This window comes from Emydura macquarii, unplaced genomic scaffold (genome assembly GCF_026122565.2).
Source record: "Emydura macquarii macquarii isolate MOO-44397 ecotype Brisbane River unplaced genomic scaffold, CSIRO-AGI_Emac_v2 contig_691, whole genome shotgun sequence".
NCBI lineage: Eukaryota > Metazoa > Chordata > Testudines > Chelidae > Emydura > Emydura macquarii.
Window position 1 is genome coordinate 10,425,499 of NW_027130828.1, and position 24,898 is coordinate 10,450,396.

A 24,898-nucleotide genomic window follows, 5' to 3' on the forward strand; every position below is an offset into this window, starting at 1 on the left:
GAGTTTTGTTTCTTAAAGGGACCAGGTCAACAATGATGGACCCATTGCTCCCCATGAAGACAATGTTTCTCTGTCATAAAATATCCCCCGTTTCTTTAAGTGAATTTAGTGCTGGGAAAAGCACCTCGGAGAACGTAGCCCTGACTTTATCCACAGAAAAGTGACAGGACCCAATAGACGTGACCCAGAGCAACCATTGCTAAGAACGAGGAGGGAGTTGAGCCTCCATGACCCTGTCAGTCTTTGGTTTCTCTGCTGAGACTGCCAGCAAAGAGAGCCGATTAGTGCCAGTTGTGGTGTTTATGAGATTGACCAATGTATATTGGCTAGCATATATCATAATAATAGTATGCATTTGCCACACCACAGATACATCAGTATGCATCGAGCACAAGTAGTACAGCAGTTATACAGCCTAAACTGGCCTATACCTCTTCTCTTATGCTAATTATCCCAGAAGATCTTGCATTAGCTGTGGTAGGCTTTGGCATAAGTCAATAAGATGCTTGTCAAAATCAAGACACATTCATTCTGTCTTCGTGCAAGCTAGGGAAGCACCTTCATGGACCAGTACCAGGAATGCTAGTTTCCAAAACAAAGGGATGGAAAGAAACAGAACAAGTTAAAGATCTGGGCCAAGCGGGTTGCATGTTTGTGAGGTGAAAGGGATGTGTAACTTGTAAAATCATCATATAAACAATACCAGCTGAAATGTGTAACTTTGGGAGCATACCTCTGCGTAAGGTGAATGTAACATCACTGAGGACCTGTTTTATAAGAACTGGACGGAAACAACAACCTCCCCACCCCCAAACACACCCAAACTCAGTCAGCACAAGCCACCAATTAGCCATCAGACTCCCCCCTCCACCCAAACCTAGCTTTTGGTCACTACTGACTTATTCTAGATTTGAGCAGAGGACGCAGAGATGCATATGCTATTACCAGCAACCTGAGCCATCCAGTTCCCATCAGAAGTGACAGCAGTACAACAAATAGCTCTGTCAGCCAAAGTGCAATATCTGGCTTATTTCATTGTCCCTGGAAACTAACTAGACACCACCAGCTCACTGTGTCGCAGACAAAGGAGCCAGCCAACTGAAACAGCTTTTAGTGAATACTGATGAGAACTGGCAACCTAGCACGGCACCGTCACGCACGAGCACTCCCCTGAGCCACTCAAGTCTCCATTAGCTTCCTCTTATTGACCCATTCTGGAGTGTAAATGCCACCAAGCCTAGGAGGTTAGCAAATATATGCCTGTCACAGACCCCAGTCCTCTGCTCTCCGTCCCGGTCTCTAGTGCGAAACATGCGGGGGTGGAAATGGACAAGGCTTCTCCTTACTGAAAGACTCCAGGGAGCAAGAAACTCTGTAAGTTTCAATCCCGCCAACTCCAGCAGGGAGCTGTCAGGTTGAGCAAAGGGGACACTGACAATCACATGCTTATCTGCAGTGTCAAGAAGCCCAGCTTCCTGGGGCTTGAGGATGAGGGTCGCCCACCTGGGATTGTCACACTCTTCGCAGCGGCTCTTGGGGAGAGATGATTTTACTATAAAGGGACAGTTTTCCAACAGACCCCGTCTGTTCGATGGAGGAGCTGGATCCTGGGCCCTTCAACTCAAGTGCCTCTTTGAAAAGTTTGCCTGTTCCTGGTGTGAGTCCCCTAATAATAGTCACAGCCCTCTGTGGGAACACAATCTTTTCCACTGTGGCCTTTTGTATCCGACCAGATGATAATCTCAACTGCAGAATAAATAGCTGAAGGAGGCAAAGTCCTTAGTAATCAGAATACTTAGTTCTTTATATCACCTCAGCCATTTACACATAGGAATACATTTACAACTACCCCTGGGAGGTAGATACTATTATCCCCAATGCATGGAGAGACCAAGCCAGAGAAATTAAGGTCAGAATGCTGGGGGTGCCAGACTCTTGAAAATCAAACCATGAGCTCTTTTGAAAACCTGGCCCCGAGCGACTTGCAGAGAGTAACCAGAGAGAAGGATGCGGATGTGTTAGAGGTGGGATGAGAACTCAGGAGTTCTGGGCTCCTGTCATGGTGTTCATAGTAGGCTGCATAGACACTGCAAGAAATAAAGGGATGATTTTCATGCAGCTGTTCTCCTAAATGAAGGGTGAGGGAAATGCAGAGAGTTGGTGAAATCTGGGGCAGGGTTGTTCTCTGCACAGTCTGGTCACCAAAGTTTTCTGCAAGGAGGAAGTGGCTCAAAGGCTCTTGCACCTGAAGATTGTGCCAAGAAAGGCTGAGCCTGTCCAGGAAGGGAGAGGCATTTCCTGCATTTCACAGAGTGAAAATCTGGGTACATTAAATCAAGAGAAAAGAAAAGTAAAATCCAGATTAAGGGAAAGTCTTTCTCAATATTGCGTATTGTTCTGTAGCCATTTCCTTATGAGTCACTCTCTTTACAGGAACTTCAATGGCAAAACATGCATATTTAAAAGAAATGTTCAATGTTTATTAGAGGACCTACAATAAACTAGAAAAAGAAAAAAAAGCCTTGAAACTTTGGCAGCAAAGGGAAGTCCTTCCCCAGGCTAGTTCAAAAGGCTGTAAAATAATTTCAAGCAGCTGTTGATTTCAGTAACCAGCCCTGGGCAAGAGCAGGTCTAAATTTGCCTTCCAGACACACCTGCCTGCTCAGCACTATACCAGGCTAACTGTTCTTGGCACAGAGAGTAAGGAGGGTGGGGTGGATGGTGGAAATACCCTTATTAAAAAGAACCGCCCTCTCCTCATGTTATCTGTGTTGTGGCAGCACCTATGAATTCATTACAGCCTGGACCCTATCGCGCTAGATGCTGTACAAATGCTGTGCAAACATGTAGCCCCTGCCGCAATGAGCTTTCAGTCTATGGCCATGTCTACACCAGGAATAAGGTTTGTGTTTCAATACGTTAGCTAAGTCCCTTAGCTCAACCAACAAACACATGTTAAACCTACAACTACCCCATCGCCACTAGGGGTGGAAAATCCTGATGCCACTGAAGTCAATGGCAGAATTTCTGTCAACTGCAATGGGGCCACAATGACATCCTTGGATTTTAACACATTAAAGGAAAAAGCCGCACATCCCCCTGGTTTCCTAGTGAACACAAGGTCTTAGTAGCTTACCTGCGTACAACACCTGGCACAATGGGGCCCTGGCTCCTGAGTGGGGCTCCTAGGTGCTGCGGTAAAACAGAAAGAGTGTCATTATTATGGGGGCTGGTAATGGTGTCGTTCAAGGGGAACAAGCCACGGACGAGGGCGATGTTGCTGTTAGGACTGTTTCTGCAGACTCATGGGGTGCTTATTGTACTAAAGGCATTCCCCGACCCTGCCGCAGGCCAGCCGTGCGGCCAGGGAGGGGCTCAGCACTAAAGGAAGCTCTCGGCCAACTCCCCCTCCTTTCCCCACTTCAGTCCCATTTCTAGGCATTTTTCTGTCCCCAGAAATGTCATCCCATTGCTCCGTGGGGAGGGCCCCTACCTCCTCCCCCCCCCCAATCAAACCCCCAGGACCTGGCAGAGACCCAGGTCCAAGAACAAGGTGCAAAGCCACTGAATGGGGTAGGCTGGCCCAAGCCGGGTTACTGCAGCCTGACTATTTAATTCATTCTGTGCCCCCGTGCGTGTCTGTTTCATTCACTGACAGGAAAAGAACAACAACAACAGAGCAGCAGCTGGGCTCAGGGGGCTGTGATGGGAGTCAGCCCCGGCAGCGGGGGCTGGAGGAAGTGGGGTGCAGCCTCCTGATGGCGAGGGGCTGTTTGATCACTAAATGCAGGGGCATCAAAGCGGTGGGGAGGGGGTGTCCCTGCACCATAACCTGCAGTGCTTGCCCAGTTGCTTCAATGCCATGGCACCTCCTGCCTGCCTGCCTGCCTGCCAGCCAGCCTCCCCCCCCAGCTCTGGTCCCCACTGACCCTCACTCTCCCCCCACGGATCTCCAGCTCCCCCCAGCCTCCCCTCACTGGTCCCCATCTCCCCCCCAGCCTCTCCTCACTGGTCCCCCCCGACCCCCACTCTCCCCCCACAGATCCCCATCTCCCCCCCAGCATCTCCCCCTCTGGTCCCCACTGACGCCCACTCTCCTCCCAGCCCCTCCCCACGGATCCCCAGCTCCCCCCATTGCTCCCCACCGACCCCCCCCCACGGGTCCCCACCCCCGCCGAGTTAGTCACCCCGACAGGCGCACCGGGCTGGGCTCCGCCGCTGGGCAGCCGGCAGGTAGTCGATGGGAGGCACCGGACGGACGGACAGACGCGCCGCAGCCGCAGCTTCCCTCCGGCAGCAGGTGGCCGGAGCCGGCGGAGCATCCCTGTTATGAAGCGCGGCGGGCGGGGCGGGGCCAGTCCCTGCCGGGGGTGGGACCTGGACGCGCCGGAGCGAGCGAGTTCCCGACCCCGTCCGCCCCTTCTCCCAGCCGGCCGCGGCTGGCTGCTCCCGGCCCGGCCCGGCCCGCCCAGCGCCTGGGGCTGCCGGCACGGGGGGCTCTGGGCACGGCTCTCGCGGGCCCGCGGAGCCCTGGAGGCTGAGGGAGGGGCCCAGCCCGCAATCCCCATTCCCAGAGGGGCCCGTGCTAAAAGTTTGTACAGGGCCCTGCACCCAGCGGGGGTCGGACTGGCACAAACACACACGGGCACCAGCCAGGCCAAGAACCTCCTTAGCAAACCCCCCTCCCCCAGCTTCTTGGGGCGGCCACAACTCAAACCCTGCCAGCCCCCTCCCTGTGCTCGGCTCCTGAGAGACCCAGGCCAGCCCTGCCCCCGCCCCCTGAAGTTCTGCCGCAGGGATGGCCCCCCAACAGCTGGGAGGCAGGGTGGAAAAGGGAACAGGGCACAATGGCCTTTGGACCAGGGGCAAGGCACAGATGAAGGTTGGCCGGGTCAGTCAAGCTGCAGGGCAGGGCGCATGGGGGAGACAGGTCAGCAGATGGGCCGCTGGCTCCCTGAAGCCAGGCACTTGTTAAAATAGCCGGTGTGACAAACCCGGCCACATACAACAACTAACGCCTTTGCTGGCGGTGTTTGAAGGCTGATCTCTTGGCTCCCTATTTTATTGACTAGTTACTGTACCTAGCTTGGGATCCTTCTACATATTTATTACTTCTTACACTAACCATACTTTTCTTAGTTCCCTTGGGCACTTCCACCTGCCTTGCGGCCAGCTGTTGTCTCTCATCTGGGGGGTAACACCTATCCCATTATGTCTGCATATAGCACAATAGTGTCCGGAGTGAGGGCACAATATACATAAATCAACAAACAGCAGCAACTACAGTAACAGGAAAATATTTATAGAACATCCACCTCCGCCAAAGAGAAAAACACAGATTTTGACATATACGCCTATGCAAGCTCTCTGGCAAAAAGAAGTGTGTGTGTGTGTGTGTGTGTGTGTGAATCTCACTAAGTGTATGTGCCTATATATTATTACTCTCCAGGCACTGGCACAATCTTTTTAAACCTGAATGCATTGCTAATTGGCATGGAAAATACTACTAAGGCTCTATACTCATAGAGCAGCTTCCAGCTGAGATGAATGAATTGTTGGAGTCTCACACGCATTGTCAAAGGGGACAAGCATTATTAGCCCGACAGAAAGTTTAAGGCCTACGTTTTCTAGTTTCTACCCAAAACGAGTGGCCAACCTCAGGCATGTTGGAGTTGACTTCCTGAGATGCTAGGCACCGCTGGCTTCCCACTGGAGGGATGGATAGGTGTCCAACTGGAAAAAGCAACAGGTGATGGTACTCCACCAACCTCTGCCCACAATCCTGGCTCCCCCCACCTCCATAATGAGAGTGGTAGGTTGGGCAGATCAGCATAGTCCTATCACTCAAGCTTTTTATACCAGGCCCACCACTGTGGTATCTGCTCAGCCCTTCGCTTTCCTGATCACCCATCTAATAGTTAACAACATGGACATGTAATTTGTCATCTGTAGTCTTTGGAGTCAACACAGCAACGGCGATGAATAGGTTCTGGTTCAAATGTCGGACTTACGGTTTTAGGCTCTCTGCGGACCCAGCAGACATCAGTGCACGTGCTTACACCTCTTTCACATTTCGGAGGTATACTTCATGGCCACAGAAAACCATAGAAAGCTTAGATTCTGGCCCACAAGGTACCGTTGCCAACAAATGGTACCAGGAGTCAGGCTAATTTAACCCCTTTGTTGTCAGTGCTCAGCCCCTATGAAAATCAGGCCCTAGATGTCTCAAGTTGGGCAAAATTGAGACCCTCACACTTAGTGTCTACTTACAATTAGTGTCTACTGTTGAAAGTGTTTGCCTTCGGTGACTTGCCCAAAGTCGCACAGTGAATCTATGGCTGAGTTGGGAATAAAGCCCTGATTTCCTGAGTCCCACTGTACTCCGAAAATCAGGGCTTTATTCCCAACTCGGCCACAGATTCACTGTGTGACTTCGGGTAAGTCACAATCTCTCAACGCCTTGGTTTCCCCATCGGTAAAGCGAGAATATCTCTGTAAAGCACTTTGATCTCTATGCATCCCATGCGCTATATTACCTGTTCCTTAAATCTCATCTGTACAATGGGAATACCATCAATCAGACACTGAGATCTAGCGGGGAAAAGAGCTAGGTTTTGTAATTAACCACAAGCCCACTCTTCCTTAGCTATCCAAGCCCACAGTTTCTTCCCCTTCCTCTCAGCTGAATACACACCTGTCTGGGCCTCGGATGCATCCTTTGACTGAGAACATAACTCTCCAATTAGTAAACAGCTGACAGCACTCTGCGCCATTTATTCTCCCTGCGTACTAAGCGCTCGCCTTGTCACTAGCGACTGCGTTCCTCATTACAGTCTCCTCATGAAGATAAATGCAGCTGACAACCCAGCCCTTCCTGTTCTCTGTTGCAAGGAGCGTGGCAGCCCTGCGCCTGCTCCCATCAGCCCCAGTGAACTGTAGTTACCGTTGGTCATTGTCAGACAACATGCCACAACTGCTGGCACGCTGTTTGGCCTGCGGGGTAGGGAGTAATCTACCCCCATGGCTTTCAGCCTATTGGCGTTTCTCTCCACAAGGTTGCAGGCACAGGGTTATTCTGCAATGACAACGGACATTAATTTGCTGATGAAAACAGGAAAATATCTTCTGGCTAGGGCAAACCCCGACTAGCTTAGGTGTGCAAACTCCAGTTTGCTCTTACACCTCTGAGACTGAGCTCCAGGCTATCATCTTATATGTGGAGCCTTCCAGGCCAGATGAGCATGAGGCCACACACAGGAAGTTTGCTGTGCCGCTGTCCCTCTTCCCCAGATGGACAGAGGGCTCCAGTCTCCAGGGACGTCAGGTTGCTTTCACCAGCCCTGAATTCACTGCAGTGTCTCTCAAAGCAAACAAGAAACTAAATCAAACCTCCACCGTGAAATATTTACAGGACCATCCCCAGGGACAAGCCCAGCTTCCTGTCGCTCTCTGCCGGCAAAGGGCTTTGCAGACTACCTCTTTAGCCGTCTTCCAAGATGACGAGTTAACGCAATTGGGAAGTCTTTAGGGAGATGGCGTCTTGATGCCTGAATGATGAGCCCTGAGCATTGTAGTTAATTTTACATGCTCTTGGTTTTCCAAGTTGAATCACAACCTGGTGCACCAGACGCTTCAGGAAACTAGGCCTTTTTTGTACTATTACTAATAATACAACCTCGCACTTATCACCAGTTAGTAGCTTTATCCCCATTTAACAGATGAGGAAGCTGAGGTGCAGTGACTTGCCCAAGAGATCCCAGCGCTCCGGAGTCCCAGTCCAGTGTGCAATCCTCTTGGCAACACCAGAGCTAGGACTCATGCTACCTTGGGGAGGCTGAGGGAAATGCCCAGTTCCCTTTTGAAAATAAAACAGGAAATCCCCAGGTAAAATATTTAGCCTTCATACTTTCCTAGGAACGTTCGTTTGATCCAATTGGCAAAGCTTCTTGACCCAAGATGGCACAGTGCATGCTGGGATCTGCAGGCTCTGCAGATTATCCCTCTGTATGGGAGCTGAGGGCAACATAACCCTGTTTTGTTTTAGGCAAAATTGGCTATGTGGTGCCCACGTTCCCAGCACATTGTCAAGCCTGGGTTCCCCCAGGGCATAGGGGCTCCCTACAGCTGAAATGCAGCCACCTCTGGAGTGGAACCTGGCAGCCTCTCTTATCCCAGCAACACAGCACTAGCACAGTCTAGAAGAGCAAGTGGCAAAAGAGAGAACCCCCCTCCCCGTGCTAAAAAGGATTGCAGTCACACCGCATCCCTGCCCTGCTGCATCCTTGCTGGCTGGGAGATTGTGGGGTTAGATGCTGTTACCAGGCACAGTGGATCACACGGGGTGGTTCTGCGGGGGTGGGAAGTCAGGTGACTGACAAAGAGGGAGGTGTTTTCAGCAGCAAAGCCAGGTTTTCATTCACTTGGCTCCAGCTGACGCAGGCTGAAGCCAGGCCCATGTAACCGAACGTCCCAGCGCCCAGCAAGACAGACAGCTGCACAGGGATGGGGAAACAGCACGAGAGGGCGTTTAGAAATCCCAACAGTTCTCTCCTGACTGGGTCACTTGGCTTCAAAGCACACAGCCTCTGCCCCCCCCGGACTGGGGCGCTGGGGGGAACCGGGTGAGTCAGCGCTGTGCGAGGATCAGCGTCACCAAGGGCAGCCCCGCCCAGGTCAGGCCCTTTGCACGGATAACAAGCACACCGGAGTCGAGCCCTGCGACCCCCTCCCCCCCACCCACCCACCGAAACCTGCTGGGGACTGATTACAAGTGGCAGGTTTAGGCTGGGTCTGAAAACAAGCTGACCCCCACTCCTCGGCTTGTGATCACCTCCTGCCCGTGGGGTCAGCGCGGTGGCAGCTGCGTGCCCAGCTCCCGCCGGCAGTCCCCATCTCTCTGCGCTGGGCGTGTGCTGAAGCGGGAGCGTACCGGCGTGTTGCTCACCGCAGCGCACACAGCGCAGCTGTCGGAGGTGGCCGGCAGCAGCCAGGTGCGCAGCTCTCACCGCACCAAGCCGCCCCGGGCAGGAGGTGGACACAGGCTGCTCGCGGGCACAGGGCCCAGGGTGTGGAAAGCCCAAGGACGAGGCAGTAGGAGTGGTGCTGACGCAAGTTCGGGTCAGGGCTGAAAATGACTCACCCCCCTGGGATCAGGCTCGGCTTATCTGCGCTCAGGTCATGCTGCAGCCCGAGGCCTGAGCAGACCTCTGCCACCGAGCCCCAGATAGCTCAGATCAGAGCACAAGGACCCAAGCAGGCAAAGAGAGTTTGAATTTGCAGGGGTGCCTCGCACGGTAACACAACGCCAGCCGCCACGGTGCACAGCTTGGCCTTTCTAGAGCACCTTCACCCCATGCCTCGGCCCCGCCGCCCTCCACGGAGGCTCCAGCATCCCGCTATTCATAAGTATCTTGGCTCTCCTGGAGCCCGAGCCGATCCCACCGCAGTCAATGGGCATCTTTCCATCAACTCCAATGGTCAGGCCCGCAAGGAGGAAGCTTTCTCCAGGCATGCATGCGACGTCCAAATCTCTTCTCCTGTTTATTGGAAGCTCTTTTGGTCAGATGGTCCCAACTTCAGCCTAAGAGGTTCCCGGCGCAGGAGTTCCTCCGGCTGAACTGGGGAGGCCACACTCGATGCTCCTGATATTGCTAAGGTAACAAGCAAGCAGCGGGGGCGGGTGGGGAAATACTCCTTCCACCTCCTTTCTCCAACACACAAACCTAGTTATTTCACATAAGCATGGCAGGTCAGCGCTCACCCCCTCGCTGGCGCTGAGCGCTCATCTGCTGCAGAATACAGTGCCTCCAGCCCTCGGACCCGACATGGGGGTCCTCCCCAGAAACAAGACATTTCACGTCCCTCCGGGCAGCTTCAATCCGGGTCACAACGGCAAGAGCGGATCAGGCCACCTGGGAAACCAACCCAATTTTGTTGAGAAGCAGCTCTACCTTCAGCATTTTCCTCTCCTTCTGGGGCTCACCAGCTCCAGCAACCGGCTCCCTAGAAATGCCACAGAAGGAGAGTCTGCTAAACATGACTGAAAGGAAAAAGGATCTTCGTATCCCCAGAGTCAATCTGTTCCTGCAGCTTATTCCTCACCTGAAGTCACAACTGCACCTAGAGCCTGACCCTGCACCTGCCGTGGTCACTGGCAAAGCTCTCGTTTGTTTCAGTGGTACAGGAGCTACGCGGTGAGTGGTGCCGTTACAGATGGGTAACTCTGGGCAAGCCACTCACCTCTCTGTGCCTATAAAATGGAGACCGATGATACTGACCTCCTTTGTAACGTGCTTTGAGATCTACAGATGAAAAGCACCGTGTAGGAGCTAGGTGGTCGTGCTATCATCATGCTCTCCAAAGCCAGTGGGGATTGAGGATACAGGAGACAATGGGCCAAATGCTGCCCCACTGAGTTCAACAACAGCTGGCTGCTGGGACAGAGAGGCCCCTAACTCCAGCACGAAATCCGGAGCAATGCCATCATGCAGTGCAGAAGGAAGACGCCCTCCAAGATCATGACTGTGTTACTGACAAAATCCTCTTTATTTGGTACAAAACGAGAAATAAATAAGTGTGCAGAGAAACCAGTTTGATTATGTCATTATAACAAAGACTGAACATAACCTTTTCATATGTGGTTACTAAGAAACCCTTCAGCCTGGGAACTCCCTTCCCAGCCCTGCCACAGCAGCTCTCCCCACACCGTGTAGTGTGTGGTTGGCCCCACTAGCAAACCTCTGCACCATGGGCAGGGCTACAACTGCGCCTCACATCTCCCAGCATGCACCGGAGCACTCAATGCCTGGACAGGGGACTCAGGAGACCTGGGGTTCTCGTCCTGATTTGGGCACTGATCCCCGCTGGGTGACCTCTCTGGGCCTCCATTTCCTTTCCCACCTTGGCACAACTGGGCTGTGATCTCAGATGGGGCAACTCGGTGCTCCTCCAATACACACCGCCCAGAACAGTGATGGCCTGGTGTCTCCAGCGTCTGTCTCAGGCTTCGTGGGTGCCACCCAAGAGCCGAAAGCCGAGGAGACCAACAGCCACTTGGCGGTTTCCCAACCAGGTCCTCTGTATCTCAGCTCCGATTGCCATCACAGGCGGCTCTGTTTGCTTAAAAGCCGCATGTGATAGCAGGCCCAAGGACAGCCGCGTGTTGCAAGAGACAAGAGAGGACTGCCACAGCACCTGATGTTTGCAAACTCCCCTCCCCCCACACAACAGCAGGGTATTGCAGAGCCCTGGCTGAATCAGTGCCATGAGCACATGATCCCCTGCGGAGCTAGCCGGTGAAGCGATGGGCACAAAGTCCAGGCAACGAGAGGTCAGCGTTTGGGGACCTCCAAACCGCCTTGGCACCATCCCAGGGGGTCAATGCGATTTGTCTCGCCGGGGGGCTGAGCCATAGGGCTGCAGATAGGGTTGCCAGTTTCAGTTGGACGTATTCTTGGAGGGTTCATCACGACACACTCCAGGGCAATCCTGGAGAGTTGGCAACCCTAGCGGGGCACCAAGGGAGTGGGGTTTTGCAGGCTCACAGGGGACCACTTGCAGGGCGCTGAGCTGACGGCAGGCAAAGGGGCTCAGGGATCCCAGGCAGACACACGGGACAGAGCAAAGGGAGAAGCTCATCTCAGACTGAACTGAGTGCCCCCATGGGAGATAGAATCGGGAACAAAAGGGGAAGTAAGCCACGTCTAGTGGGGTTTGGGGCGTGGGATCAGCACCTTCCCCCTTCCTCTGCCCATTCCCAGCGCCCCCTGGCTGCCATTAGTAGGGGTAGGGTGAGATGGAGATGAGGAGGATGAAGATGCTCCGTGCCTGCTGCTCGCCATGGGCCAGGGCCTGCACCTTCAGCCGATAGACACCGGCAGCGTGGAGCGGGTGCAGGGTGGAGAGGACGCCCCGGCCTCTCTCGTCCCGGAGGGCGAAGGGGCTGCCCGGGTCCTGTTCCAGCAGAGTGAAGACGGTGTGGTTCTGCAGGAGGCTCCCCTGGGAGGAGGCGGTGAGCTGGACAACGTCGTGGCCGGCCGGGATGCCAAAGGGCAGCGTGAGGAGCTTGTACTGCAGGGTGAAGGGGCCGCCAGAGCTGCGGTGGAAGCACACTCTGCAGGAGAACGGGCAGGACAGAGAACATGGGTGAGATCACCGCTCCACGGAGGAGAGGCAGCCCGGACTCCTGGGTTCTAACCTGGGCCTTGGACAAGCCACTGAGCCTGTCTGTGCCTCAGTTTCTCCGCCAGGAAAGGGGGGGGTCAGAGACACTTGGGAAGTCGCAGCGCTTTGAAGAGGTAAAGTGCCAAGTATTATTAACGCACTAAAATGGGCATGTGCCCGTCTGTGCCCATTGGTGTCACACCCAGGACCTCACCTGCCCCACAGGCTGGCAGCAGGGCTGAGAAGAGCCGTGGTGGGCTGCTCTGTCCAGGAAAAGAGGAACAGCTGCCCTGCTTGGGTTTCTCCCACCCCCCCGCAAAGAAGAACTTCTATCCCTCCCGCTCCTTACCCTGGGCTGGAGCCTCTCCTGTAGCCGGCGGGGCAGGGCGTATCCAGGCACTGGGAGCCTCCCCGGGTGTTAAAGCACAGCTGGTTTGGGTTGCACTGAATCCTCCCCTCCGTGCATTCGTCTATGTCTGCACAGGAGAAGGAAGGGGGAGTGAGGACAGACAGCTGCTACATGAGGCCTGGGCTGGGGATGCCAAGGTCCTGCAGCTGGGAGACTCTGCTCATCATATCACCCCCCTCCACACATGCAGGTGAGCAGCTGTACCCTGGAGAGTGAAGGGCTTTCCCCATGAGCCTGTGACAGTGAAGCTCCCTGGCTCTGTCCTGGGTCCGCTGACAGCAGGCACCTGCCCTGTTATTAACAGGACCCCACAACAGACAGCATCTGACTATACTGAATTCGGGTCCAGGAAGCAACATAGCCACATGGCTCGGCTGAGAGGGACAGAAGGACCTCGGGACTGTGGTTCTAGTGGCCTGAGGCCAGGCATAGGGACCAGGAGGTCCCAAGTTCTAAATCCTGGCTCTGCCACTGCCATGCAGAGTGTCATTTAGGCAAGTCACCTCATCTCCCGGTTCCCTGCTCCATGAATTGGCGGCAGTGGTACAACGCTCCCGGGGGGAGGTGTAGGAATGTAATGGGTCAGATCCAGCACCGGAACAACTTGGCTGACTTCCCTAGAAGGATGCCACTCTGCCTGGGAGAGGAAACATGACACGCCACGGGGCGCCCTGCAGTGGGGTGGGGATTTTACTGGAGCAGCAAGAGGAGGATGTGAAATCCAGCCTTTAAAAAGGGACGAGATCAGGGCTTAGTTTTGAAGTGGTGTGTGTGTGTGTGTGGTGGGGGGGACGACACGGACGGCCGGGGCATACACGCACGCACCATGGCAGGTTTTCCCATTGGGCTGCAGCCGGTAGCCAGCGGGACACAAGCACTGGTAGCTGCCCTCGGTGTTCCTGCACTCATGTTGGCACAGATTCCGGGCCTGACACTCGTCAAGGTCTGTGTACAAGGAAGGAAAAAGAAAGGAGATGCTCCAAGCCCAGCAGACTTCAGCGCCCGGCTCTCCTCCCACGGGGGGCAAGACTCTGTCCTCCCACACCTCCCACAGTGCACAGCCGCCATGGCGCACCAGCCCACTGACACAGCCTCAGCAAACCCTCCCCTTTACCTCCCCCCATCCTGGGGCGACCTGGTCCAGGGAAGCCCCACAGGGGATCAAAGGAGTCAGCCATTGAGAGACCAGTTCCATGGGAGCTGGCAGAGCCCTAGGCTGGCTGGGGAGGAAGAGGGAAAGTCGGAGTGAGGACAGCAAGCTGTAAGACAGGATGTTCCCTTTGGGGCCTGACAGGGACCCCGACCCCTGCGCACAGGGCCCCCACATGGGGGGGGGAAGGGCACACTCTACTGGGGCCTGGAGGGGGCCCGGCCCAGGCTGCAACCCCCATTACCATGAGGAAAACATTGTCATGGCTCATGAGATGGTATGTCTGGGATGAAGGATGGGGGTACGTGTGTGGGAGGGGGCCTGTGTTACAAGTTTGTACTGGGCCCGAAAAAATGATGCTCGGGCCCTGTCTGCACGACCCTTCCGTCAGCCCACGGCCTCTCAGCCGACGCGGCCGTGCAGAGAGCCAGCTCGTACCAGGGGCTTTTGCAACACGGACACGTGTCCATCGGGCACTGGCCTGGCGGCACCAACACATTCCCAGTCGGCCAGCAGGTGCCACCAGCTTTCGGTCACCCCCCAGCTGGGCCGAGGCTGGGCCCATTCCAGCTGCACTGCTCTGCGGGGCCGCCTCCCCAGAGCATCAAGGGGCAGCGGCACGTGGCCTTACCAGTGCAAAAACCGTTCCGCCGGGTGAATCCTGACGGGCACTGGGCCCGGCTGCCAGGGCTCAGGGCGGTATCAGACTGCCTGAAGGAGAACCAGGTGTAATAGGCTCCCCCGGGGGATCGGCCGCTTGGCCTGAGCCACTGCAGATGGGTCCCTCTGTTGCTGACACGCATCACGTTCCCGCCTGCCTCCTCCGGCCCAGTGCAAGACTTGCCATCGCCACGTATGGCTTCCCCCGGCGGGCACAGGCACCTGTAACTGCCCTGGAGGTTGTGACACTGGAAAGCACATGGCGGCGGCACCCGCTGGCATTCGTTTATGTCTAGGACAGAGAGAGAAGAGCCCGTGTGAGTACGGGGAGCCCAGCTGTCTGGGGCAGGAGCAGTGCGGGCTAGTGGCTAGAGCAGGAACAGGCACCCAGAACTTCTGGGCTCTGCTCCCAGCTCTGGGAAGTGGTGTTCTCTCCTGGTTAGGGTGGGCAGGGCTGGGAGTCAGGACGCCCGGGTTTCTATTCCTGGCTCCGCCACTAACCTGCTGCATTTCCCTGGACAAGTCGCTTAATATCCCGCCTACAAAGTGAGGGTAACGCTGCCTGACCACTACCCCCCGCCCCAAGGGTACGGGCTACTGCATGGAGTGCGCTGAGGTCCCCAGGCGAAGGGCAGGGGACAAAGCAGGGACTGGGCAGAGGAGAGCTTTTCTGGAGAGAACTAGCTGTGTTACTCCAGCACCAGCAGCAAACAGGCTGGGAACGGGGCGGGCCAGACCTGCCTCCAGATTTGGATCAGTTAGGATCAGAGTCAGGAACAGCAGCCAGGAGTCCGGAGATCCCCCACTCCCCGCATCAGAAATGCTGCCTCCCCTGCTTTGATCACTGCATAGCCGAGTCCGGCAGGTCCGTTACCCAGGCAGGGCTGGCCAGGGCCCTGGGTCCTGTAACCGCGGGGACACGCGCAGCGGTGCCCGCCGACGGTGTTCTCACAGATCTGGTTGTAGCGACAGGCGTGGGATCCCTCCAAGCACTCGTCTGTATCTGCAGGGGGAACGAGGGGACAGGTCAGCACGCAGCGGCTAAAGCCGGGGCCCCTCCTTGTCACTGACCCCTTGTCACCAACAGCCACTGCCTGGGACCCGTCTGTGTCCAGCCTCCTGCTCCCCATCGGCCTGTACTGACAACGGGGCCGATCCAGGGCTCACTGGGATCTTTCCCCTGTCTGCCAGGTGCTGGGTGAGGCCCAGTGAAATCAGTAAACGCCGAGCCTGGAGCCTGGATGGCCTGAGCAGCGGATAGCGGGATACGGCGCTTTCCACCCATCTAACGGCCGAGCTACGGGAAATGACCGAGCGGGGCCTCGGGGGCAGGTGCCCCACGTGCTGATCCTACCGTCACCAGCAGTCCCGAGGGGCCCAGCTCACCGGCAATCTCAGCACAGGGGCCGAGGGCTGGCTGGGGTCTGTCACACTCTCTGGGTGGGGTGTGGGGAGCCCGCCCTGCCCCTGCCCCACAAGGCAGAGGATTCATCCCTGGGCCGGACTGTCCCGCTGTAGAGCCTTAGGGAAGGCGCGTGAGCCATAGGCTGGGCGGGGGGGCCCAGGGGCCGTTACCTTCACACCCTCCTCCATCCACGGCCGGCCGGAAGCCAGCCCCACAGCGTGTCAGACACCGATAGGCCCCCGCCAGGTTCGCACACCGCTGCCCCGGGCGGCAGGCGTGGATGTCAGCCCCCTCAGCCCCCTCACCAATGGAGCATGGGGGCAGAGAGGCTACTGGGCCTGGGCCTGGGCCTCCACCTCCCTCCTCTCTGCAGGGAGCCCCCCTGCCGGTCTCCTTCCTATTGGGCAGCCTCGGTGAAAATCCCTAAGGCCAATGGCTGTTTAACGGCATCTCCTGTCCCTCATCGGCTGCGCCCTTGGACCTCTGGCCCAGCAGAGTGCACAGCCATCCCACGCGGGCGCTGAACGTGCCGGCGGGTCTTTCCCCCGAGACGTCCAGAGAAGAATCCAAGGGTCTATGGGGCAGCCCCCTGCTATGTTCCACAAGGAGCACCCAGGGCCAGACCTGTGTGTGTGTCTGTCCCCAGCCCTGTGATGTTCCCATGGGGACCCGCTGCCCCTAGGGAGATCCTCCTGCCTGCATCCTAGGGAAAGGGGCCTTCCTCACTCTCGGGAGAAGGCAGAGAGGGCTTCCCCTCCCTCACTTATGGGCTTGTGAAGATCCTTCTGGCTGGGATCGCATGCCCCGATGGAGCAAGGACGCAGGGAGAATTGCTTGTGCTCACACCAAGTGGCTCCTCCGATGTCCTGTCCTGGGCCTGCAGCCCCCCTGGGAGGTCAGCCCAATGGGGGCGGGGGGAGGGAGGCTGAAGAAAGCAGCCCCTTCCTTACCTCTGCACTCCTTGCCATCCGGCGCCAGGGCGTATCCGGCGGGGCAGGAGCAGGAGAAGCTGCCCACGGAGTTGTGGCAGGCGTGGGAACAAGGGCTCTTCATGGCTGCACACTCGTTCTGATCTGGGATGCAGGGAAAAGGAGTCAGAGAGGTGACTGACGTGGCGGGAACATCAGGGTAGTGGGGAAGCGGAACCAGCGCTGGTTTGGGATGCCCTGAGTAACCCCCTCTGGGAGAGCTGCCACTGCCAAGGGGGAGAGCACGGAGACAGCAGGCAGAGCAGGGGCACAGGCCCGCCACGCTGGGACTGGAACATGCGCTCCATCTTCACCCGGCTCTGCCCCCCACTGACCCTGGGTGGGGCTGCTCCCAGGGGCCACAATCGCATATAACACCTGCCTCTGCCTGCCGCGGGGGGGTCTGTGTTAGCGCCTGGAACCATCCCGCCTCCCCCAGCCAGCGCACAGGGCCTCAAGCACGGCCACGCTGCAGCTCAGGGCTGGGCAGAGGTGCACGCGCCAGCTTTGAATAAGCTAGTGTGCTAAAAAGAGCGGGCAGCGGGACGAGCCAGTCGCTCCCAGTGCGTCCCTCCGGCGCCAGGCAGGACTGAACTGGGGTGAAGCCTCGCCCGTCCCACCACCCACACCGCTGCAGCAACGCTGCTACCGCTGGCGCCCCAGCCCAGGCAAAGGCAGGGTGCGGATGGCTGCCGGAGCTGGGAATGACGCCTCCGCGTCCCCAGTGACACCAGGCACTGAGAACCCCAGGGCTGGGACAGCTGGGTGCTGAGCGGGGATGGAGAACAGGCCCAGGCCTGAGGGGAGCACCAGGCCCACCCCCCAGAAGTGGTGCTTACCTACGCAGTACAGCTGCTGCGGGCCCGGTGCAAACCCTGGTGGGCACAGCTCTCCGGTCGCCCCTGCAGCACACAGACAAAGAAGGCAAGAGAGCCCCGTCAGCTCCGCAGAGAGGCAGGGCTCGCGGAGAGCCCGGGGGACAGGAGCCCTCGGCGCAGCGTCACCCAGCTCTCAGACACGCCAACGAGCAACGGCCTCTCTCTCTCGGCCCTGGGAGCAGGGCAGCCCGGGGGAAGCTCGTCCTGCAACGGTCCAGCCTGCGGACTCTGCCGCCAGGGCTGTCAGCTGGCACCGCTCGCCCTGCGCTCGGACTGAGAAGCCGGGCTGCTGGCTGCTCTCCCGTTACCTGTGCGGAGGGAGGAGCTGAGCTGGAAGAGGAGCTGCTCAGAGGCCAGGTCGAAGGAGGATTTGACGGCCCGCACTTGGACGTACTGCACCGGGGAGGGCTGCAGAGCGGCGGAATACTCTATGCTGTGGTTGCCTCGGATAGGAACAGGGAGCCCGTCCTGCAGGAAGCTCTGCACAGACTCCACGTGCAGCTGCCCGGCTCCCGTCTGCACGTAGCGCTCGCTGAAATCCTGGGAGGGAAAGAGGGAGACGGGACAGTCAGGGACAAGGGCCCACCAGGACTCACAGGCACAAGGGAGCGTGGCAGAGGGGATCCCCTATTGTCACTGCACACAGGAGCAGAGAGCGCAGAGGGTCGCTCGGCAGAGAAGCGGGTGGCGACGGCAGTGTCCCCGAGCTCCCAACCGACCTGGAAAAGCACAGCAGCATCAGCGACGCTCTCCGGCACCAACCCATTGACCATGACATCCAAGAGAAGCGTCCCGCCTGCGTCCAGGCCTCGGGCGATGTGCGTGATCCGCAGGATCTCTCCTGCAACGACACGGGGTGGCAAGTAGGGGTCAAGGATTCCGCACCGGTTAATGATCCGGCCCAGGATGATTTCAGACAGACCCAAGGCTGAGTTTCCAAGGGCCGAACCAGGCTGTAAAGGGCCCAGATCTGGGCTTTGCATGGGCCCAATAGAGGCCAGCAGCAAATTTCAAGGTTGTGATGTCAACTTCTAAACCTGGAAGTGTGTGGATCTGGAGCTACAGCTCAGGCTGGTCTCTGACCCCAGCAACATGTTGCACTGATACAAGTCTCCCTGCAGAGCACAACATGCCACCCCAGCAGGACGCCACACCACGCCGCTGGGTCTTAGGAAGGGCTCGATAGGCGCAACACTGAAGTGAGCCGTGCCGCTTGGTTGGGCGCCCTGCACACAGCTCTTTAGTTCCATTCCCTCCAGGTCCTATACACCGAACGCCCCGTTTCCCCCGGAGTTTCAGGTTCCAGTGAACCTGGAGCCCCGAGTGGGATCTCATGTGGAGGGATCAGATTTCACCGTGTGTGGGGTTGAAGCCACAAATTTCACAGGATTTAGTGCAAGAGTCAGTCCCCTCGAGCAGAGGTGGTCTCTCAGGCTGGGACACAGCCCTGCTCCAGAGACCCGGGAGCCAAGGGAGACTCCTCAGGCACCACGGTGCAGATAGCTAGGGAGGAACAAAACCAGTGATTGGCGGGCACTCCTTGTGGTCTTGGGTTTTGCTGTGAACGTCGGTCACGAGCTGGCTCCCAGCAGTCCCAGGGCACCGGACTGGGACTCAGGAGTGCTGGGTTCAATTCCCAGTTTTGCTGCTGGGTGACCTGGGCAAGTCACTTCCCCGCTGTGCCTCAGTTTCCCCAGCTGTAAAATGGGGATAATGGTGCTGCCCTCCTTCGGATAGCACTTTGAAATCTACTGATGAAAAGTCCTGTATAAGAGGTAGGCATTGATTATTACTATCTAAGCCGCCGCCCCCCCCCCCCCGGCCAGCTGAGAAATGAGCAGTGCAGGGTTTCCTTCCACAACCCACCCACCTTATGAAATATGAGTGATGCCTGGCTCTCTGGATGGCTGACTGAGAAACGCCATGGACTTCCCCCCGATCATCACTCCCCACTGACGCCACGCCCCCACCCAGCCCTACGGCACCCCCTACCAACAAGGCTCTGGATGCAGCTCCCCAACAGACTCTGGAACGACAAACTTTGCCTCCCTCCCCGGGGTCTCCCCAGGGCCACACCCGCCTGCCTCCTCACCTGTGGCAAACTCCACCTGGGACTCCTGCTTGAAGACCCCGTTGGTCAGCGAAAAGCCGTTCCTGGTGCTGCTGCTCTGATGGGCGAAGGACCAGTAGATCGGAGCAATGACAGTGACCAGGACTCTCATCAGCAGCCCTGGGCAGATGGAGGGGAAAGGGCCCGAGGGTCAGTCCCTTCGCAGTCAGCGCTGCCCAAAACGAGCTTTGGCTGCCAAGTGCCAGAGGGGCCCTGGGTATAGGAACCACCCCTGGGTGGGTGCCTGGCCGTTACAGCCGCGGTTAGGCTAGCCGCCATCGGGGCACTGCATCATCCCAGGTGGTAGGGAACAGACAGGAGTCAGGTATGTGAATATAAAGGGGAATCGACTGCTCCTGTGGTTCTCCCGGGCTCTCTAGCTCCCAGACTAGACACAGCTTGTGCTGCTAGAGGGTTTCCCTAAATCCTGGCCTGGATCACGCAGCCGTGCAACAGAGGGCGGGCTACACACGTGTACGAGCAGGAACAGCAGCTCTCATCCGCGACGTCCCACTAGCGCTGGTAAAAGAACGCTATGCGGCTAAGTCGTTCCCTGCCACACGCACTGTAAAGTGGGTATCTCTGCCCATTATTCACCCAGGCTGACATCCAGCTTCTCGCCATTTACTTGTCACATGGAAATCTGCCCCGTAGTAGGTGTCACAGACACAAGACATATCCCCAGCGGCGTCACGTACCGACAGCTGGTGGGACATTCCTGATGCTGCTCCATATGGTGGTTGTGCCGGAGCGGGGATCCTCCGTCACGCTGGCGTTCAGAGAGGCAATGCCAAACTCTTGATTGTTAATGATGCCCATCAGATTGCCCCGGACTCTGATGGGCTCTCCTGCGGGAAGGGGGACAGGGTGGAACGAAGTGGGAGACCCACACTACGCCTCTTTGCACAGCAAGGCCCAATCTGGGGGCCAAGGGCCCACTTTACCGGTGAGGCATTAATCCCTAGCTCCCCTTCTGCACAGCTTCATTTATGGTGCCCAGTCCCTACCATGGGCAGCCTGGGCTTGGCCTGCGGCAGCCCAAGTAGGACCCCTTTGCTGCAATACACTGCCGCACCATCAGCCACGCACAGATCCGGCTAGAGCAGGGGAGTCATTTCCTAGGGCAGCTGGGCTTCACAGCTCCATAGGACCAGTGCAGACTGTATCTATGCACACAAGACCCTTGCTCCCACGAATGCATGCACACACATCCTTGCACACCTGCACCCAGACTAACACACATGCACACACATACGAATCCACCTACAAACCGGCGTGCATAGCCAAGTGCACAGTCCCACAGTCCCGACCGTTTCTCTCGGCGGTATGTCTCTGCACAGCGTCCGGGCAGCGCCACGGCACCCCCTATTACTGCTAATCAGACGGAGGCACCGGGCACTCCAGCATATTTCCTCTGCCTAATAGCATGACTGTCTCCTTTGGCTCTGCAATCTGTTCACAGAGAAAAAGCAGAAGCCAATGTGTCTTGGCATTTAGGAGGTCTCCCGAGACAAGAGAATCAAATCGCTCCGAATAGATTCGGTAAAAGTCAAACAGGAAAGAACTGCCTTCTGCGGACTGCAGGCTAGCACGGACGATCACACAAGGGCTTAAATGCAGAGCCAAGGTCCCCTCAGCTCCATCCCAGGGCTCTTCGACGTGGACGGGGAGAGGCAGTGGGATATAAAACAAGAAGTGGCAGAGAGCTCAGGTGCCTCACCTCTCAGTGCTGTTCCACAGTACAGGGCAAGGGGGAAAAAGAATCAGTGAAATTAAAAGGCAACATGGTTTAAAACAGAGAAACGGGGAAGAGCATCTGGACGCAGCACGTGGCTAACCCACGCAGCGCAGTGCTGCAGTGCGCTACAGAGGGAGCATGTGAGGGATTTAAAAAAAATAGGGTCTCGCCTGCGTTACCCCAGACAGGGCATCCAGGCCAAGGGCTGGTGTAACAGCACACCTGTCAGTCCTACCACTTCACCAGTCAGCAGGCGCAACCAGGAATTTCCACCCCAGCTGTACCTGTGTGTTTGCAAAGGAGGGGTGGAATATTCCTTCTGTCTTATGCAGCCAGGACTGGCGATGGCTGGAGACAAGAGACCTTGCATTTATCCAGATGTATTGTACGGAGTTACACGGCAACCAGCAGCCAGAATATTCAGGGGAAAACAAAAGGGAGTCAAACATCTTCCCCACCAGACAAGCCAGAGGAGCAAAGACATCAGAGCAAAGGAGAGTCACGCTCCCACGCAGAGGGCAGGAGAAGTATCACCCAAACTGAACAGAATGTGAACCGCTGCGGCGAGTCCAGACCTCGGGGGCACGTACCTCGCACCGTCAGGAAGGCCTGGACGACAGAGGAGCCCATCAGATTGCGTGCAACACACTCGTACAGCCCCGTGTCAGTCTCCTCCACGGCGCCGATCAGCAGCGTGGAGTTGGCTAGGATCTGGACTCGGTGGTTCTCCTGGAGAGGTTTCTCTGCCCGGGTCCATTCCACTGCAGGGGCTGGCTCTCCGGTAGCCTGGCAGTGCAGCATCGTCCTCTCCCCAGCCCCCAGAACCACGTCTTGAGGTTTCACACTGAACACAGGGGCACCTAGAACACAAGACGGAGCCCATCAGCTCACCGCACCACCTGACGCCTGGCAGAGTCCATGCACGCTCCATGGAGGTTATACCGGGACAGTTTCTGACATCCAGCTCCAAACTGCCCCAGAGTTCAGAGGGGCGTGGGGTAGCTCCATCCTTAATTATTCTGAGGGGCTCCTAGCACGTCACTAGGCTCTCTCAGATGTGACCCGGACTCCCCCAAGAGAGATGTTCACATGCATTCACACAGGATTTCTGAGCTGGACGGGCACCGGGGATTTTATGGAGCCAAGGCCCCTCTCTCAGCGTGTGGTTTTGGGGTGACTATCCAGTGCTGTCATTCTCCTGCTTGATCTCTCCATCCTCTGCCCACACCCTGAGACAGGTACAGAGCCAGAGAGGGACCAAATGATCTCCTAGTCTGACCTCCCATATATCCCTGGCCCCCAGCACTCGTGCACTTAGCCCAGCAACTGGAATTGGACTGAAGCATGGCAGGCCTCAGGAGACCATGTTACTGTGTGCCAGAGGCAGAGAACAGGAGGCACCAAGGTGTGCCAATGCCCAGGCAATGGCAGGGAGCTGATCGAGCGGGATAGCCCCAGTTTGGCCATTTTCCCCTGCCCAGCCCCCGAAGGCATGAGGGCCACACTATCCCTGAGACTAAAACCCCAGCCACAGCCGGGAGGCGGCGAATGCGGACAGACACTCACTCTGCAGGGCGAGGGTGACCACCTTCTCCACCGTGCCCACCTCGTTTTCCGCCACGCACTTGTACTGCCCTGCATCGTCGCTCTGGGAGGAGGGAAAGCAGGTGCGTTACGTCGGCTGCACACAACGCAGGGCTGCCCTGATGACATCCTGGGATGCAGCTAATTAGCACGTCATCAGGCAGACTGAAGCCACGTCATCTTTACTACAAACCGGTAGCCAACAGGGCCCAACAGGCCATGCCCCATCCGGCCTCTGCTCCTGTCAAGATGGAGATTCCCCTTGAGTTCCAGATGCCAGGGACCAACCTGGGCCTTATCTGCTGGCTGGCACCTTCTCACAGAGGACGCTTCCCATCTGAGTTGGGGTAGAAGGTATAGAATTTCTTTAGACCCTGCCATGACCCCAGGCAACAAAAGGAGATGCCGGCCCGCTGAAGAAATCAGTGCCACGGTTACTCAGAGGGAGAAGTTCCTTCGTGAGCACAGAAAACGATGACAACCCGCACCTCCACTGGGAGAACGGCTCCAGAGATCCTACCCCCTGTGGATGACCCTGCTTGTTCCCGGGCAGTTTCCCCTCTGCTATGCAGAGAGCTCCAAGTTTTTGCTAGGCCCCACTCCAGTCGAAGCCAGCAACCAGACTCAAAGGAGGGCAGGAAAAATTTGGGCATCTGGCAGCACAAACGAAGTAGGATGGTTAAAAAAAAAAAAAACTCACACGAGCCACTTTGCATATAACTCACTCCTCCCAGTGCTCATCCCGTCTATAGGGAGTCTGCGCTGGGGCCGTGACTCACCACTGTCCCGTAGATGGCCAGGGAGCCATTCTGGAGCTGGCGTAGGTGGGGGCTGCCCAGCACCGGAAGCCCATTTTTATTCCAGTGGATGACGGGGGCAGGGTCGCTGTGGGCTTCGCAGGTCAGGAGGGCGTTGCCCCCGAGGGGCTCCACCTGGTAGGCGCTGACTTCGCCGTGCAGGACTGGAGCCTCTGGGGAAGGAGACGGGTTGGAGACAAACGTCTCTCTCGGCCTGGGCCATGCGCTCCTGGAACGGCCCATGCCTTCGGCGCGTGTCCCGTGACACACAGACCCGAACCAGCCCCTCCACCCAGCGCGCCATGAGCGAGCCGCCCCCCGCCCCGCCGAGCTACCTTTCACAGAGATGAGCGCCACGGCCTTGACGCTGCCCACGCTGTTCTCGGCCACGCAGGCGTAGGTGCCACCATCCTCCTTGGTGACGGCCTCCCTCTGCAGGGTGCTCTGCCCACTCTGTTCCCAGATGCCCGCTGCCGAAGGAAAGCCACACGGGAGAGGTTGGCAGGCAGACAGCCCCCCTGTGCATGGTAGCATGGAGCAAGCAGGTGCCCGCTCGCTCAGCCCCGCCACCAGCAGTCACGCTGATCTGCAGCCCTTAGGGTCCGAGAGGTGAACGGGGAAAGGGGCTGGAAGGCCGGCCCGCAGCCAACGCCCTGGAGTCCAGCACCCCCATCTGTTCCTGGGGGAGGGAGGGGGGGAGGTGCAGAACCCCTCATTTCCCAGCAGGCACAGCAGGACCTAGGCAAAACGGCCACACTCTCCCCTTATTCAGAACCTTCTTTTTATGGCAGCCCCCTCCCGCCCAGCACGCTGAAAGCAGCAGCACGTCCATCTTCACGGCCCCTCGCTGAGCGAGCTCACGGGGCGCTAGGAACTGGTGCTCATGGAGCCTCATCACCCACCCTGTGAAGTGGGTCTTCCGATCTCTGTGTCATAGGTGGGGAAATCGAGGCACGGGGAAGTCCTGGGACTCAGTCGGAGCCAGTGTCCCTACCCGGAATAAAACCCGGGAGCCCTGACTCCCAGCCCCTGCTCGA

The 24,898-nt window shown here is 57.3% G+C and overlaps 2 protein-coding genes across 3 annotated transcripts in view; both read right to left on the reverse strand.

The window, feature by feature from the left end:
- Positions 1-4,309, reverse strand: part of ASS1 (argininosuccinate synthase 1) — a 74,161-nt gene extending 69,852 nt beyond the window's left edge. The window contains exons 1-2 of one of the 2 annotated variants that reach the window (XM_067541962.1): positions 4,202-4,309; positions 3,137-3,192 (exon numbers count right to left, since the gene is read on the reverse strand). The gene's annotated coding sequence lies outside the window, so the exon portion shown is untranslated. Of the gene's footprint in view, positions 1-3,136; positions 3,193-4,187 lie in introns of both variants that reach the window. The other variant, XM_067541963.1, reaches the window with a different exon arrangement.
- A 6,221-nt stretch (positions 4,310-10,530) lies between these two features.
- Positions 10,531-24,898, reverse strand: part of HMCN2 (hemicentin 2) — a 111,516-nt gene continuing 97,148 nt past the window's right edge. Inside the window, exons 84-99 of the mRNA XM_067542193.1 lie at positions 24,188-24,331; positions 23,844-24,037; positions 23,047-23,128; positions 22,071-22,340; positions 20,441-20,590; positions 19,725-19,862; positions 18,352-18,473; positions 17,941-18,172; positions 17,594-17,656; positions 16,726-16,859; positions 15,957-16,086; positions 15,256-15,384; positions 14,353-14,673; positions 13,397-13,516; positions 12,512-12,638; positions 10,531-12,112 (exon numbers count right to left, since the gene is read on the reverse strand). Of these exons, the coding sequence (XP_067398294.1) occupies positions 11,776-12,112; positions 12,512-12,638; positions 13,397-13,516; positions 14,353-14,673; positions 15,256-15,384; positions 15,957-16,086; positions 16,726-16,859; positions 17,594-17,656; positions 17,941-18,172; positions 18,352-18,473; positions 19,725-19,862; positions 20,441-20,590; positions 22,071-22,340; positions 23,047-23,128; positions 23,844-24,037; positions 24,188-24,331 (2,693 nt within the window). The 3' untranslated portion in view covers positions 10,531-11,775. The remainder of the gene's footprint in view (positions 12,113-12,511; positions 12,639-13,396; positions 13,517-14,352; positions 14,674-15,255; positions 15,385-15,956; positions 16,087-16,725; positions 16,860-17,593; positions 17,657-17,940; positions 18,173-18,351; positions 18,474-19,724; positions 19,863-20,440; positions 20,591-22,070; positions 22,341-23,046; positions 23,129-23,843; positions 24,038-24,187; positions 24,332-24,898) is intronic.